At 33.7% G+C, this 17,426-nt stretch overlaps 2 protein-coding genes across 9 annotated transcripts in view; one reads left to right on the top strand and one right to left on the bottom strand.

Moving 5' to 3' along the window:
* Nucleotides 1-17,426, bottom strand: part of LOC149578339 (phototropin-1A-like) — a 338,062-nt gene that overhangs the window by 79,738 nt on the left and 240,898 nt on the right. For all 6 annotated transcript variants that reach the window (XM_089828327.1, XM_089828331.1, XM_089828325.1 and 3 more), the window contains one exon: nt 4,754-4,838. In XM_089828327.1, coding sequence (XP_089684453.1) covers nt 4,754-4,838 — 85 coding nt within the window. The remainder of the gene's footprint in view (nt 1-4,753; nt 4,839-17,426) is intronic.
* LOC149578340 (uncharacterized) overlaps nt 1-17,426 on the top strand; it is a 260,414-nt gene that overhangs the window by 80,220 nt on the left and 162,768 nt on the right. The window lies entirely within an intron of this gene.

Raw genomic sequence — 17,426 nt, 5'->3', positions numbered from 1 at the left:
ATGGAGTGAAATCCCTACCCTCCTTCCATACCCACCATTCTTCCAATCAATTTCAATTTCATCCTCAATTATCCATTTCTCCCAATGCTTGTCCTGATTCTCTATTTCCAAAATCCAAATCCAACAACCCTCATCCAAAATTTCAGTTCACTCGAAAGATGAAATCCAATCCTTCCTTACGAAAAATTTCAATAAAAAATAAGAGTACATAACCACCACTCCTCTCCAAGCCATAATGCCTTCAATGAAGATGCCATGCAATACCACCTAGATTCATATTGGGGGACTTAACATGGCTTATAAAAGGGGACAATATATTACCTAAATAGGGGAGAGGGTTTTCCTATTGTGTGTGTAGGGCAGGGGCAGGGGAAAAGTAGGGGGTTTATATAGAAAAATGGTTGTGGTGAGTATCAGATGTGTATTGGAGTAGGTAAAAGCAATAATTTTAAATATCCTGATGTTTCTAGAAGACAAATGAAAACCTTTGGTGTTGAATTAATCTCCACCATCGATCTCACAAGACTTCTCAAAAAAAGGTAATGTTTTTCTTTCTTGTAAAAGTTAGTCGTTGGTTCCCAAAACTGCAGATTGGAAATCCAAGAGCCTACCACATATCCTATATAGGATTCCACAATCAATTTTGGCCAACAAACGAGAATCACCTTGACTCCCTTGCACTTCAGGCTTCACTACACCTAGGCAGGTAAACCTTATCCTCGAACCTGATCACTTGGTTTAGAGATTTTCTAAAGCGAATTTAAGCTTTGGAGTTCTTCAGCTGGCAAGGTCCTTGAACTTGATCAAAATGAATCTCAAAGCTAAATGTTTTGTATAAAGTTTTGTTAATAATGAGTTTGATGCTTGTAAGAAGGAAGATATAGATTTTCTAACTTCAAATATAAATCTAGTAGACTAGTGCTTTAATTTATTTGGGCAATAGAGTCAACTTCAGTAAAGATTTTCACATACAACTTTATAATGTTCTATGCACTTATACTGCAAACAATTAAATAATCAAGATGCGATAAATCAAAATATATATGCAATCTTTAGTTAGTCCAAATTGAACCTTAACTCCTCTAGTAGAGAGACAATTTGATATTTCACGATATTTGTGATGATTGAGTTTAAGATGCTAAATGATCGTGTCTACTTATCTAACATTTAAATTGTACACAAAATTCAAAACAAGGCATTTTTTAGTGGCTAATATTTGTAAATTGGCTAATTTTAGAATTTTTTGGCTAATAATTTAAGATTTGATCCAACCTAAATCGCCATATTTTTATAAAATTTAGTTCTAGAATATTTCAAATCGCTCAATAATTTATTTTATTGAAAAATTTAAACTCAAATATTTGCCACAATATTTGGTATATGATTAGATTTAAGTCACTTAAATATAATATATTAGTGGAGAAATTAAATTGAACTGACCAATAATTATCATAATTATTGGTTACTTTAGGGATATATCACCAATACTTAGTCTTCAGTATTGATTTAAAGTATATGTAACAATCCTCATAATATTTTATGAGGTAAAAAAATATGTTCACTTTTGATTTGTAATATTCCATGGTGATTAATGAACTTCTTATTATTATTGAGATTTGTCAATATTTTATACAAAAAATTTATGATTTGAAAATAATCACCAATATTAATTATATTTAGAAAAAAAAATTGAGAGATTCGCCAATAGAAATAAACATTTCTCAACTCCTTACTACTCTTCTACCCTGATGATGGTTCACAGAGTGTGACCCGAAACGTTGGCACAAAAAAGAGACACAATCAATATCCAAAAATCACAGCATAAATATTTATTTTCAAAATAATGAAAGATTCACTAATATTTTATATCTTTTTTTTGGAGACGGCTTTCTTAAAGTTTACTTTGATTCAAAAGAAATTACAAAGGACAACTCATCTTCAGTTTAAATCTCCATGTCATTTAAAAATAAAAAAAGGACTTTTTAATTTTATTATTAAAATAAAATAATTGAATTCATATTATAAGGTAATATTAAAGGTCCTTATTCTTCCTTATATGAATCTCTTCTTTTGAATGATGTTTTTGGAAATATTGAATTTGGATGTCTTCTCCCATTTAATATTCTTAATATAAAGAAACGTGACCTTTTACATTCAAAAATCATCTCTCTTTCAAAATAAATCGCACCTCTTTTAAATTACTAATCAAACCTTTTGAAGACTAGTTTTCTTATCATTGTCATTGACTAACGTTTTATTGCCGGCACATAACATCAATCCCTGGTTCGAATTAAACAAAAGCTTAGTCTGTTGGATATCCACGTCAGTCTCTTTGGTCCCTTGCCATCATTTTTAAGATATATCATTCGAACTCCCTCTATGTTTATCGGACTCTACATTTTTTATTGAACATCCGCTTCTATTATTAAATAGTCGATGAAACTATTAAAATGAATTTTGGCAAGAATAAAATAATCTGAGTCTTCTATTATGCATCTGCGAGGTGTGAACATCATCCTTGTATCTTTTGAAATAATCAGAATGTATCCCCTTCGTTTATCTTCGTACATGCATTTGGCAAGACTTATCGGTGTTCCCTGTGTACGTGCGTATATATAAGATGTGTGAAGGTATTCAAAGCTTTCTCCATGACATACCACTATCTCATTCCCATGTGGAGGTCATCTTTATCTTGTATGGCTCCGATCCGTGTCTTCATTACACATTCGTTCCAGACATACCCTGCTTCCACACTGTTATATGGTCTTTTAACGTCATATATATAATCACAACATAACCAATGAACTTTTCCATCATGAATCTTCATTATTTCACAAATGGAGGTTCTAAATTTTGCAAAAGTTTTCGGTTCCATCCTTAGTAATTAGTAGTTCAAGTTAGCAAAGGCAGTAGTTTTTGTACAATAGTAATTGATGACCAGAAATTTGTGTAAACAACATTTGGAGTTAATGTAAGCGAAGCATTAAAGCTATGATGTCTTTCTTGTATTCTTTTGATGTATGCATGAGTTCTATCCTTTAATGTTGGTTATAGTTTAGTGATCTAGATGGCAAAATGTGAAGATATCTAACAGATTTTTGATTCATACCATTTGTATCTTGCTGATGTAAATTTATAGTGTATGGCTAGTTTGAATCCAATCACAACATTAGTTTTGACGTAGTCAAAGGAGGAGAAATCCCTGAAGGAGATGTCCAACATTGTAGCTAGAAACACTACAAGGAAATCAAGTTGGCCTGCAAGTACAATGCAGCTCACAAATTATTCAACATACATGCCTCATTAGTGAGGACATAAGCCTGATTCTCGATATTCACAATTACATATGTTTGCTCTCCTCATTACCAATCTTACTACCTGAATAATACTACCTCCCTAAACAAGAACTACTGCCCTACTTATATACAAGTTTGCCAACCACATGTCGGTTTATCTGATCAACAATCTCCAAGACAAAGAAATGTATTATAACAATATAGGTCAGGCCCCCAATCCATAAATAATCCCAATTAGATACATCAAGATGTGTGAATACACAAGGAGGCCTACCATGTGTAACAACATAAAATGATGCGCCATGAGACTTTGCATTATTTGGATCTCCATCGCAAGCCAAATCTTGCCAACCTAGCCATTAGAATAGAAAACTAAATATAGGACTAGGCCAATCTTAAGATAACTTCATTTGGAAACGTCAAATCAAGTTATGGAGCTAGACATAGGATCTCCACAATGCCTAGGTCACACCATAAGGATCGCATAAGATGATGAGCCAACTAGCCCAATTGCTAGCTAGAACACATGAAACTATCCAAATGCAATAGAATACAGACAAACTGAAAGGAAATCTTTTTGGTGATGCAAGATTTTTAACAACCCCAAGATGCTCCTACATCAAGTTTAAAGTGAATGCATGTTTGAATCACACTAGTATTTGTACGTGAATGTATGTTTACAATCTGGGAAAATATCTCATTTTATTTGAAGATTGCACTATTTTTGAGGCAATGAGATTAATCTAATTAAACATAAATCAATTTGTGGGGACCATCTATCTAAAGCATCATTCAGTATTATCATTATCCTTTAGAGTTCCTAGCTTAGTTTCTCTAAACCCTAATCATTTTTGTATTTATTTTGAAAGAGTTTACTTGAGTGAGAGTGGGAATTAAATATACAATCTAAGAACATTAGTGTAAATTCCCTTGTTAAACCAAAAATATCACATCATATAACTAAGTCTATCCAAGTTGAGTCAAGATCTAACATTATGAACCTTAGGGTTTGTCTCATCTTATGTTATCCAATAGTACTATCCTTGTTGAAGAAAGGATTGAATATACTTCACATATTTTATTTTGTATTGGTGGTGAGAAAAACCCTCATCAACAGGATTAATGCATAATGCCTAATAATTCAAGTTACATAATAAAAAATAATGTATATGCAACAAAACGTTGAAGGAGTATTTATAAAAAGAAAAATGTTGAATCTTCCGATGTAATTTAAAAGATGACACAAATATTGTAGTACTTGTTTATAAAAATATGCACAAGAATTATGTCCAAGGTACCTCTTCCACTATAATGTGAATAAAATGAATAGTCTTTTGAAAGTGTGGATCAAGATACACAAAATTATTGAATTCAAATGTTTGAAAATGACATCATTTTGGATGAGATCATATGAATACTTATATAGGAAATCAATAGAAATGATCATGTAGACGTACCTTATTGCGGTTCAATACCATTGTTTTATCCATAGTTTTCATCGCAAATAAGTCACCACCATTATGTAATTCCACTAGATGGACACTGCAACACAACAACTTAAGTTATGAATTCCAATGGTGATTAATGGTTTCTTTCAATATAAAAATGTATTTATTGAAAACTAACAAGTGTGCATAATGTGGCTTATGCTAGCTTAATCAATTCAATAAAATATAGACTCAACTGATTGGAAATTTTGATTAAGAGTTGCATGTAATGCCCCTTTTGTCTAAGTGATCTTTCATCTATGAAACCAAATATATCTAGAGTTTTTAGTTAGATAATAAATCCAAACTTGAAAAAGAAGAAATAAAATACCCTGGATGTGTGAATGTTCTCTTCATTCCTCTTTTATAACTTCCTCAAGAACTTTTGAGGAGTTAGAATTTTTAATTGACCTTTAATAATCACCTTTTGGTCTCATAAAGAGACTTTATTTTTTGACCATTTTTTACTTAGTCACTTAATAAAAATTAATTAGAAAGAGTCATCCATAACAGCTCAAGACAATTTGATTAATTAAATTTTTTTCTTATTTCATTTGTTGAATTAGTCCACAAAATTAAAATAGGCTAATGGTATTTCCCCAAACACCTAGTTCAAAGGAGACATTACATGCAATTCCATTCACGAGGCTTGGAGGATCTGAGTCTACGATAGAGATTTGTCACAGATGCCTTGGACCTGGATTTACTAGTTTGGGTAAAGACCTAGTCCATGCCAATGCAATGCTTCGAATTCTGCAACAAGTATTCTTATTATCTCAACGATATTGCAGATTTATATCAGCATCTGCAATGAATCTTGCACTTTCTGCGATAAACAAGTAGAACTAATAAACTTTGAATGATTCTCTACAAACTCTCACTCCAACTAACATTTAACAAATTTTAAAAACAAAAAAAAAGGAATCGGCACTTTGGGCAAATGGTGCTAATGCTTCTTGGTTTCCATGCAATTTTAAGATTATTTTACTAGTTTGCCAAAATTCTACAAGCCCTTGCTCTACTTGCCTCTTAATGTGGTCTTTTCAAAAAAAAACTTCTTTATATGTTTTTTCTCAGATTGCATGCCATGTTTCTTATTGGGCCTAAAACAATTTGATTTCTTGGAACATGGATTTCATATCCTAAGATCTTGGTAATTGGTTCCTCCAAGATGACTTCATAGTGTGACTTTTGTCAATGTCTATCATTCATGGTACAACTACTTTTTATAATTATTAAATATATGAAGAATTTACCAAAAGTTACTAGTATTTTTTAAACTTCGTAAATTACCAAAGTGGGATGACCTATAGTAATCAAAATATATGATTACATAGTTTTTACGTCATTAACAACATAATCAGTCTTGCTGTCAAAATTAGTAGAGATAGACAAACAAAATTCTGCTTTATCAATTAGAATGCTGGAAGCATACAGAGAACTACTTTCGTTCTTTGAATAGGCCTAGGAAATAGGGCCAAACAACCAAAAACATGGGGCCAAAACAAAAACAACCATTCTTTGCCATTAAGCCATCCCAACTAGAGTGAGTACCTGCAGTGTCTCCTTCCTAGGTTCTAATAACTTTTAGCAGGATTAGCCTATGAAAACAAGTTTTTCCTAGGCTGACACAGTGGATAGGGAGCTCATTTGACAGTTTGTGGACCTTTGGGAAAATTTATGTGGCATTTCAAGATCTTAGAACTAGACTTCTATTTTTTATAAGGATTTTCTGTATTTTTAATTTTTTACAGACTGGCAATTTGCTTGTTGACCACCCAGAGTTTGAAGAGCCTTGCAGAGGGCTTAACTAACCATTTCAAGTGTCCAAAGATAGTTTCCTACTTTAACGGGAGTTTCTTTTTTCAGGACACTAGGAGTTCACTTGCTATTATTAGACATCAACAAGAGACCAAGTGCTCTATCAATTTTACTTGAAGAGTTCAGGTGGATGGTTTCAAAAATGAAAATATTAACTTTAATATTTTAATTAAATAAAAGAAGGTACTTTATTTATAAAGTTACTTTCCTATAATTTAGTAAAGTGACTAATAAAGAGGGCCACCAATGGGTAAAATCCCACATAGGAGAGAAGTTCTTTTAAAAGTGTTAAAAAACAAATACAAGGGCTCGTAAGGAGGTATGTGCAGCTTTGGGGAGAATTAAATATTTTTATTGAAATCATAAAAATTCCTAAAAGTGATGTTTGGGTTTGTGGGTGAATAAGAAGACATTTGGGGTTTCATTTTTGGCATGTTGAAAGTCATTTTGATAGATTGAGATTGCATTTTCAAAGTTCTTGCATTTAGGGGAGAAATTGCAGGTTATAAGGACCCAAAATCCCTCATAAATCATAGCACCTGCAGAAGCGAAAGATATCCTAAGGGTTTAAATTGATAATTGTTTTAGTGGAAGTTGCAGAAGAAATCAATTCTCAATTTGGATTTGATGGAAGTACTGTCATTGATGTCAATTGATGGAAAGATGCATGGAATCACTATGAAAGATTAAGGGTAATGTATTAAGAAAATGAAACTAAAGGTCAGCAGTAAATGTGTGGCAATATAGTGACATAAAACTCAAACAACACCATAACACAACCAACGGCATACGATGAGATGAGAAATGAGTCGTGTGGAAAAGGTTAAATCAGATATGCACCATGGCTATACAAGAGAAAGATTATTCCAGATTTAGTGAAGAGAACATAAGGAATTTTAATATTTTAATGAATTTACTTAAAGGAGTTTGAAACTGCACTCATGGCAGATTTGAGGAACTGCGAAAGATATATGAACAGTAAAAGAACCATATATATCCCAGATGAACAGAGACTTTAAAAAGATATATATATATATATATATATATAATTGAACAGTTGTGGTTTATAATTAAATCAAATAGAAGACTTCATATGCAGCATATATGATGAAGACCTTGATTATGTACGATAGAAATAAAAGCCATTGAATATCAAATACAGTAACCGTTTTACAGAGCAACTGAAAATGAAAAAGCAATATGAGACGATGGCGTCCAAACTAACCACAGCAGACATAAAAATGATAACAATATTGTACAATGATGAAGTCATAAGAACGGCAGGCATATCACTATAGATCGTCAAAAGGAAAGAGAAAAAATCATAGACTAAAAGAATACAATGCAGCTAAGGTCATCACATATTACAAAGAGCCACAATATCTTCAAGCTGAATAAGCAGCAATATGTGAAAACAAACCTTATTGTGCACACGTATGTGAAACCTGTCCAGATGATAAGAGGAAACATTTGTATGAACAGCGTATAAAGTGTTTGGGTTCGAATGGCATATTGGAGACATCTAGTTCAACCGGAATATTGAAGGAATACAATGTATAAAGGCAGGGATGAATATAATACAGAAGCAGTTAAAGAAAAACAAAGAAATAGCATCTGACAAGAGCCACCCTTAGGAACAATGATGTCTGGAGTATGGGGCGTCAGTGTTGGATACATCTGGAGTTTGCAGCATCAGCATTAGATACATCTGGAGTTGCGAAGATGCAATGAAATAATATTGATGAGAAATACCATTGAATAAGCAATATCTCTAACACATCAACAACAGTGCAGCAGATGGGAGTTTTCATACTTCAAAGGACGGTTACAATAGACAAACATTAAGCGATGGAAGTGACAATGATTGTAATTAAGAAATATTATTATTATCAATGATGAAAGCGGCCAAAAAACAGTGAAGACATTATTTTGTAATTAAAGAAACATACAGCCAATTGTTGGGTATTGAACATTTAGTGTAGGATTGTCATAAAATAATATATGTTCGATGACACAAGCATACAAAGGTTTGACGATTAATAAACAAGTAGGTCATTTAAGAGAAGTCATTGTGAAAGATATGGAGTGGTAGACAATGATCTGAAATAAATTAATCAAATGAAAAGGTGCAATAAGTTACTTTTGTTACTCTTGATCTTTAATTGAAATTTATTTTTAATGAAGTGACTTTTGACTTTGAAAAGTCACATCCTCCAAGTGGATATAAATATGGATTACTGGATATAAATATGGATTACTTCATTTCTCAAAATTGAGATGAGGAAGAGTGTGAAAAAGAAAATAGAAGGATATATATAAAATATACATTAGAAGAATGGTGTAAAAGTGAAATAGACAATGAAAAATAAGAAGAATAAATGTAAGTGGATGGAGTAAGAGCGGGTTGTAAGAGGATATAAGAAGAAGAAGTGTGTGCTAAATATATCCATCATCATTTGAGTAAGCAACATTGTCAGGGTGAAGTAGAAGTTTGTGTGCAGGGTGGGTTGGTGCTCATGAAGACAGCAGTGGGGATTGGTGCTTCTAGTAGGTTGGTGCTTGCGAAGTGTGGGAGTTGGAGCTTCTATTGAGGGGTGCTAAAAAATGTAGGGGTTGGAGCCTCTAGTAGGTTGGAGCCTACAAAACATTGTAAAAGAACAAATTTATATATATAAAGCATTTATTTGTCATGGTTTTCTCCTACATTAGGTTTCCACATAAATCTTGTGTATTTGTGTTCATGTGCATAATTGTCTAGTTCAGCATCTAAGGTTATTAAACAATTATTTGGATAAAAAGTTTTAAATTGGGAAAGTTGTTATTATACTGATTCACCCCCTCTCAGTATAATCAAGTATTCTTCAAGATTAGAGAAATTTGGTAGATATTGCTGATATTTAGACCAAGGAGCAGATCTGAAGCAAAAGAAATATTAAACAGCAACACCATTGATTCCTAAGCTAGCTGCACATGGTGTAGGGTTTATAGAGAAGCAATTTTCAGATTAGGATAAGTTTAGAGATAATTCATACCCGATAATTACATCAATATTATCTTCCACCAACAAATCATTCATTCCCCAGCTAGGTGTGTCATTAAAAAATGAAACATGGATCTTGCTATTGAAACTCAATGATTCTATAACCATTGAATCACTTGTAATCAGGTTTGCTATGTACTGAACAAATTAATTTCAATATTCAGATTTTAAAGATGAGAAGAAAGTATAAATTCTATATTACCTAGATTTGAATTGCAATGTATTATTTTAGTCTTCAAGCATTTTAGAATTTATTCATTCTTTTTTCTATCAATTCAAAACCTCCCCAAAACTCTAAAGAATCATAAGAAAATGATGAGAAATTGAAACACACCAATAAAAATCTGAAAATGCATATCCTACATAGGTTAGGACATTTCAGTACCGCATGAGCCACCTTCATCCTCATTGTGATCCTTTTTTAAGCCAAAGGCAAAACACCCACCGGTTATCGCATCTCCTTGCAAAACAGTCTTCGTTTATACAAAAAATCATACTTTTGTGTTGGGGAAAAGGAACAAGAGAAACCATCAGCCATTGGAGAACCAAGAAGAACCAGACACAAATTTTCTTCATTTTCCATCAAAGAAATTTCCATCCACAATATGCAGAATCGAACAACCCATTCAAAATTTTCTAGCTCCTCTAGGGCCTTGGTTTGTCTGAAGAAATCCCACTGCACCATTGCCCAATACAATGATGACCTAAGGCTCTATCATCTAGTTTTAAAATAAAAGCATTCATACTAAACTCTCACCCACAATATGGGAAATTTAGGGATATGGAATACCAATCTAAAGCTTGGCCTATACCAAAATATTAACACCATCAACGAGGATGTCTATTTTAAGTAGTCGTCAGAAGAGCAAGAGTTCATCTACCTTCTTGCCACCCAAATCTAACAAAGATGTGATAAATTGTGATGATATATCAAAATTCACTCTAAACCTATCCTCATTCCCCAAGAAGTCTCGTCAGAGCACCATCTTCATTGCTTCTATTTTTCATGATGGGTGCAAGGGATCTTTTGGTCCTTCATTACTGCCTTCAGTCCTAGGTTAAACATCCATCCCATGAAGGTCATTTGGTGCTTCTCTACATTTACCTTGATGAGATGAATATAGAAAATTATGTTTCAAATCAAGATGGAGAATGAATGATGAAAATTTGGTTTGCGTGGATTTTACAAAACTGCATTTACACAAATTTCTTTCCACTATCTTTAAATTCTCTATTCTTTATAAATACAATTGTTGTTCTTTCTTCTCTAGATCTTATTGTTTAATTACATTTGATGTGGAAATACCTTGGCCATGTGCATGATCTTTGTATAGTGTTTAGTTGCAAGATCCGTTAGTGTGAAGGACAACGTGGGTTAATTGCAAACCCAATGATTGCCCTCCATTAGGGACTGATTTAATATTCCAATCTCCTAACTACTTTTCAAAGTCCATTTGCCACCTCATTGCTTATTTTCCCACCTCCAAATTCCCATCCTAGTATATGTGATTTTTTGTGATATCATCCAACTAGATAATTAATTGCATACCATTTTCTAATAATGCCTTTAATTTACAATTTGGTGTTGAGATCATCCTAATTGCATTGATAAAAATCACATAATCATCCTCAACTTCCTCCTTAATTCGCAATTGTTTGCATAGAATCAACCCATGGATCAAAGCTTTCAACTCTACCTCATTATTGGTTCTATTTGGTAGCTCGGTTTAGATAAAGGTGCGTGGTGTCACCATTCTAGATGCATCCTACACCCAAAACCCCAAGGTTTCCTATTGGTCCTTAATCAAAGTTGAACTAAAATCAAGTTGTGAGGGAATCCAAGACACATTTTCCCTTTTATCCTCCTAATTGATTTGTGTTTTTTCAATCCATATCGACACCTTTGGACCATTCCATGCTAATCTTATTTTTGAGTCCCATTCAATGAAGAACACCCCTTTTGGTGTAATTTGTCCTAGTTTTCTATTCACTTTCTTAACGATTGCTTCCTCAACCTTGTTTTCGAGGGATGTAGTGCTCATCCATTTTTTATATTAATCTTTGATTCCTTTCCTTCCATAATTCCCATAAGAGGGTTGTGGGACATGTTGGGTGGATATTTTGTAATCAGCAATTTTAGGTAAAAATTTAGTCGCAAAATAGGATGACTAGCCACAGCATGTGAGACAGAGGCTCTCCTACCTTAAAGGGAAGGCTCCCCTTTCTCACCGTTCCTCAGATCAACTCAAGGTAAGCAAGAAGTCGAGAGATTTTGTAAAATGGGTGTTACCAATATCCTTTCTTCTTAACTTTCAAGAAATAATCCACTTACTCGTAGAGCGAGTAATGGGTAGGGCGAATCTCTAACTACACTTCTATCAAGAGCTAGAAACAATGATACCGATAAACCTTCACTAACTCAAAGGCTAGCTGAAAATGTACCGCTTTGACTCTATGTCCGGTCATACTTCTATATGAAAAATGCTTTACAATTAGGGCACAAAGACTCCTAAAAGTAAGAATAACTTAACTATTTTGTGAATTAGGAAAGAAGTATAAGCTACAAACAAAGCTTCTAGCTATATATTTCCACAATTGCTCTTAGTCAAAGCTCCGGCTCCATTTACTTCTTTATATTCAATTCACAAGATACAATTACCAAAAACACAAGATAACTTAGATAAATTATGGACAAAGCTTACAACTCATACAAGTAACAGTCCCACTTAATCAACATTAAGTCTCAAATGCTCCTTTGTATTCACTTTTCTCTCAAGATAGTGCTATACAAACAAAGTTATGCTAGCACAATTTCTCCAAAGCTCTCTTGCATAAAGATAAAGATGATTTTTACAATGAGGGGGCACTCCTTTATATAGGCACAGGAGTTGAGAAAAAGATGGAGAAAAAAGTGGGAGCAACTCAACCAACTTTGACTTAGTCTAACTAAAAGAGAAATTATAGGGTTACATGCAACTGCACATGTAACTCGCATTACTTTTCATGCACACGTAACTCGCAGTACATGTAATTACATCCTTTCATAAAATGCATCCTCTCCAACTACAAACATGAAAGAAGAAGAAAGAAGACGGAAGAGAAGAAATAATCCACTTACTCGTAGAGCGAGTAATGGGTAGGGCGAATCTCTAACTACACTCCTATCAAGAGCTAGAAACAATGATACCGATAAACCTTCACTAACTCAAAGGCTAGCTGAAAATGTACCGCTTTGGCTCTATGTTTGGTCATACTTCTATATGGAAAATGCTTTACAATTAGGGCACAAAGGCTCCTAAAAGTAAGAATAACTTAACTATTTTGTGAATTAGGAAAGAAGTATAAGCTACAAACAAAGCTTCTAGCTATATATTTCCACAATTGCTCCTAGTCAAAGCTCCGGCTCCATTTGCTTCTTTATATTCAATTCACAAGATACAATTACCAAAAACACAAGATAACTTAGATAAATCATGGACAAAGCTTACAACTCATACAAGTAACAGTCCCACTTAATCAACATTAAGTCTCAAATGCTCCTTTGTATTCACTTTTCTCTCAAGATAGTGCTACACAAACAAAGTTATGCTAGCACAATTTCTCCAAAGCTCTTTTGCATAAAGATAAAGATGATTTTTACAATGAGGGGGCACTCCTTTATATAGGCACAGGAGTTGAGAAAAAGATGGAGAAAAAAGTGGGAGCAACTCAACCAACTTTGACTTAGTCTAACTAAAAGAGAAATTATAGGGTTACATGCAACTGCACATGTAACTCGCATTACTTTTCATGCACACGTAACTCGCAATACATGTAATTACATCCTTTCATACAATGCATCCTCTCCAACTACAAACATGAAAGAAGAAGAAAGAAGACGGAAGAGAAGGAAATTGTAAAATGTTATTAGATCGTGTTTGGTGGATTATCAAAGTTTTTGATATGTATTTTGGATTGTAGTAGACCGATGTCTTCTTTTTGATAAACTTTCTATGTTCTTGCTGTAATAATAGATTATCCTTATCTAAGATCAGTATGCCAAGTTCATTGATATGATCTGCAGACTCAGATATAAACTAATATATATACATGCTGAAACATGACTTAATAGAGGCATGACCCTATGCATTCATGAAATGACCCTCACTATTAAAGACCTTAATATAACGATACCAAATTGTGGAAATTTGTCAAATTCTTGGCATACACTCAGTAAGTGAAATAAATGTAATACTTCAACAATCAACCCAATGAGTGGCTGTAATAAACGTGATTGGACAATGATAGTATGCAGGGAAAAAAATTATTTGGGACAGATCTGTCACAGTATAATAATTTTATTGAAATAAATAACAACCAAGTAATATCTAAAAACCTGGGATTATCGCCTCCATTGTCCGCTGCTATATGTGATAACTGAATGCCAATCAGTATTGTTCTCTACAGCTGGGTCTATGGCACAGTCGTCTTGATGATTTCATCCGACTGCCGGTGTCCTTTAATACTGACGCTATAATTTCCTTCACACTCCTGACTCGACGGAATCTGCTTGGTCTGTATATGCGAAATTGCACTGCACGAAATATAGATCTGTCATTAAGTTATTTCCAGTCTTCAATGGGGGTCGCAAACTCACTTGCCGTCTGTAACAATCATTTCGGGAATCTCTGTGGTGGGCGAACTTCCAAACCGCTCCTATTATAATGCGAAACCTTTAGTCCCGACTCCAATAAATGAGACAATTTTAAGCTGTAGCTGCTTCCAATCTTGGTGCGGAAATTCGCAACAAACTCCAGGCTCGTGATTTTTATTAAATAATCCTCAAGACTCTTCACCCGTGATGAGATGGTTCACAATGTGTTCGCTAATGCTGCTAGAAAGCTCCATAATTGTTGTTTATGAAGATCGTTGCTTCAGAAGAGGTCAGCCTGCGAAAATTATCCTTGTAAAATTTCGAAAAAATTGCTGTAAACCCTGTATTTGATAGTGCCCCTCTGGATGTAACAAATTACCTCGCTTTCCTTGCTGGTTTCAGACCCTTAAAAATCAATTCTCTAATTCATCCATCATGAAATGGCTGAATACCATCTCCAATGAGCAACCCTTCAGAAGATATCTCACTTCTTCAGTTATGCAAATCCAAGGGAGTTTTCGTTCCCAAAGACCTATCGGAAATTTGCAGACCGAAGACCACAAATTGCTCCAATATGATAAGTAGTAGAATCCACAAAATCGCTTGTCTCAAATGGGTGCCCCCTGCCCTCTATTTATTTACTTTTTGAGAAGTCGCTGGAAGCTTCCAGAACAACTTATTATAATGTATTTTATTATTAATTAACTTTATAAAATTAAATAAATAACTTTATAAAGTTAAAAGTACAACCTCAATTTGACATTAGAACAAGTAGGCCCCACTTACTGGATTATAACTTTCCGAGAGCAAGAATGTAATCATCTGGCAATAGAATGACTCTCTCTCCAAAATCATTTGCCTACGAGAGTCAATGATAGGCAAATCCCCGGTAGAAGTTATGTCGCTAGAAAGGGGACATGACAATTCATGTCTCAATATGTACATACCGATTCATAACCATTTAATTAACATTAACAAAGTTTAAATAAGCCACGGGTTTAAACCTGATAATGATGACAACTATAATCCAATGTAATGAAGCCACCTGATAATATGATTGGAGATGTCGTTTCAATAACGATTGTAATGGTCTGTTTTTATAATGATTATCGGTAGGGAATATACTTGTCAGATATAGTATGTATTAATCATTCAAGTGTATAAGGTTAAACAGATAAAACCAATATTGAAAATACTGCACTATTAAATTGATAGTATATAAATATTAATTACGAGTTAAGGCAGATGTTTCAATACTCTAACTGCTAACTTTCTTAACACTCCCTCTTTAGCAATGAGGGATTGAAACTTCTTTATATAGTTAAGTATGACTTGATTATATTTGATGAAATATGATATTCGGCAAAATCCGGTCTAAATAACCATACTAGCTGATTTTCATGGTGTCCGGCAAAATTCGGCCTGTAACCATGATGGATATCAATGTGTCCGATAGGATCTAACTTTTAACAATGACACCAATAATTTTCATGATGTCTAGCAGAATCTGGCCTATAATCATGATGGATATCAATGTGTTCGACAAAATCTGGCCTATAACAATGACACCAATATTTTTCATGATGTCTGGCAAGATCCGGCCTATAACCATGATGGATATCAATGTGTCCAATAGAATCTAGCGTATAACAATAACACCAATAACCTTCAATGCTTTTGGTATTTAAAGGTTGGTCGTCTATTGATAAGATCGTCACCTTATAATAGAGACCTTTAACAAAAATATGAAAGATTGTCACCTTATAATAGAGACCTTTAACAAAAATATGAAAGATTGTCACCTTATAATAGAGACCTTTAACAAAAATATGAAAGATCGTCACCTTTCATTTAACAAGTTTGCAAACAATAATTTAATATAATATTCATGAATAAATTTACAAAAAATTTAATTACATATTTGTCATACCAAGTTTAGATCTAAAATACTCTATTTTCACTCTGGCAAGAGGTTTAGTGAAAATGTTAGCATTTTGATCATTTGTGTTAACATAGATCAGCTTGATCACATTCCTGTCAACCATGTCTCTAATATAGTGGTAAGGAGTCTCAATGTGCTTTGACTGATTGTGGAACACTGGATTTGCTGAAAGTTTGATCAGCTCTGATTGTCACAATGGATCACAGTTGAATCTAACTTCTTTCCAAATAATCCAAATAATAGCTTTCTTAACCAAACTGCTTCACGTGCTCCCATGGAGGCTACCATATATTTTGCTTCAGTAGAACTCAAGGAAATTATAGGTTGTTTTCTACTGAACCATGACACTATTGTTGATATGAGATTGAAGCAACATCTAGTGGTACTCTTTCGATTTAAGGAACAACCAGCCCAATCAAAATCCGTGTAGCCTTCAAGTTTGATTTCAACATTTCTGTACTTTAGTCCAAGACCAATAGTGCCACGTAGATTTCTCAAAACATGTCTAGCCGCCATCAGGTGTATTTTCTTAGGTTCACACATAAAGTGACTCAGTACATTCGTAAAATAACAGATGTCAACTCTGGTGTTTACCAAAAACATGAGAAATCCAATAATTTGTCTATAGAGGGTACGATCAATAGATTCAGAATGTGTTGCTTCCTCTTTTAACTTGTGTAGATTAGTTTCCATTGGAATTGCAAGTGGCTTGCTGTCCATCATCCCAAATCTATTCAAAATATCTTGAGCATATTTCCCTTGGTTTAAGAAGATGTAATCTTCCTTTTGACATACTTCTAGGCCCAAAAAAATAATGTAGCAAACCTAAGTCTCTCATGTCAAATTCAGCAGCAAGGTCTTGTTTGCATTTGGCAATCAAATGGTCTTCATCTATTATTAAGAGATCATCAACATAAAGAACCAATATGATCATATCTCCATTAGATGTTTTGAAATAGATGTTAGGATCAACTTCATTTTTAGAGTACCCTAATTTGATGAGATAATTGTCAATTCTTTCATACCAAGCTCGAGGGGCTTGTTTCAGGCCATGCAACGCTTTCTTTAGTTTACATAGATAAAGAATTTCATTTTTGATCATGAAACCTTCAGGGTGTTCAATATAAACTTCTTCATTTATGACTCCATTTAAGAACACATTTTTCATATCTATTTGATGCACCTTCCATCCTTTCATTGCTGCTAA

Source organism: Cupressus sempervirens, chromosome 1 (genome assembly GCF_028749045.1).
Source record: "Cupressus sempervirens isolate cs-2001-9-10 chromosome 1, ASM2874904v1, whole genome shotgun sequence".
Lineage (NCBI taxonomy): Eukaryota > Viridiplantae > Streptophyta > Pinopsida > Cupressales > Cupressaceae > Cupressus > Cupressus sempervirens.
Note: the sequence above shows the minus strand (reverse complement) of the source record. Positions and strands in the feature narration are given on the sequence as shown.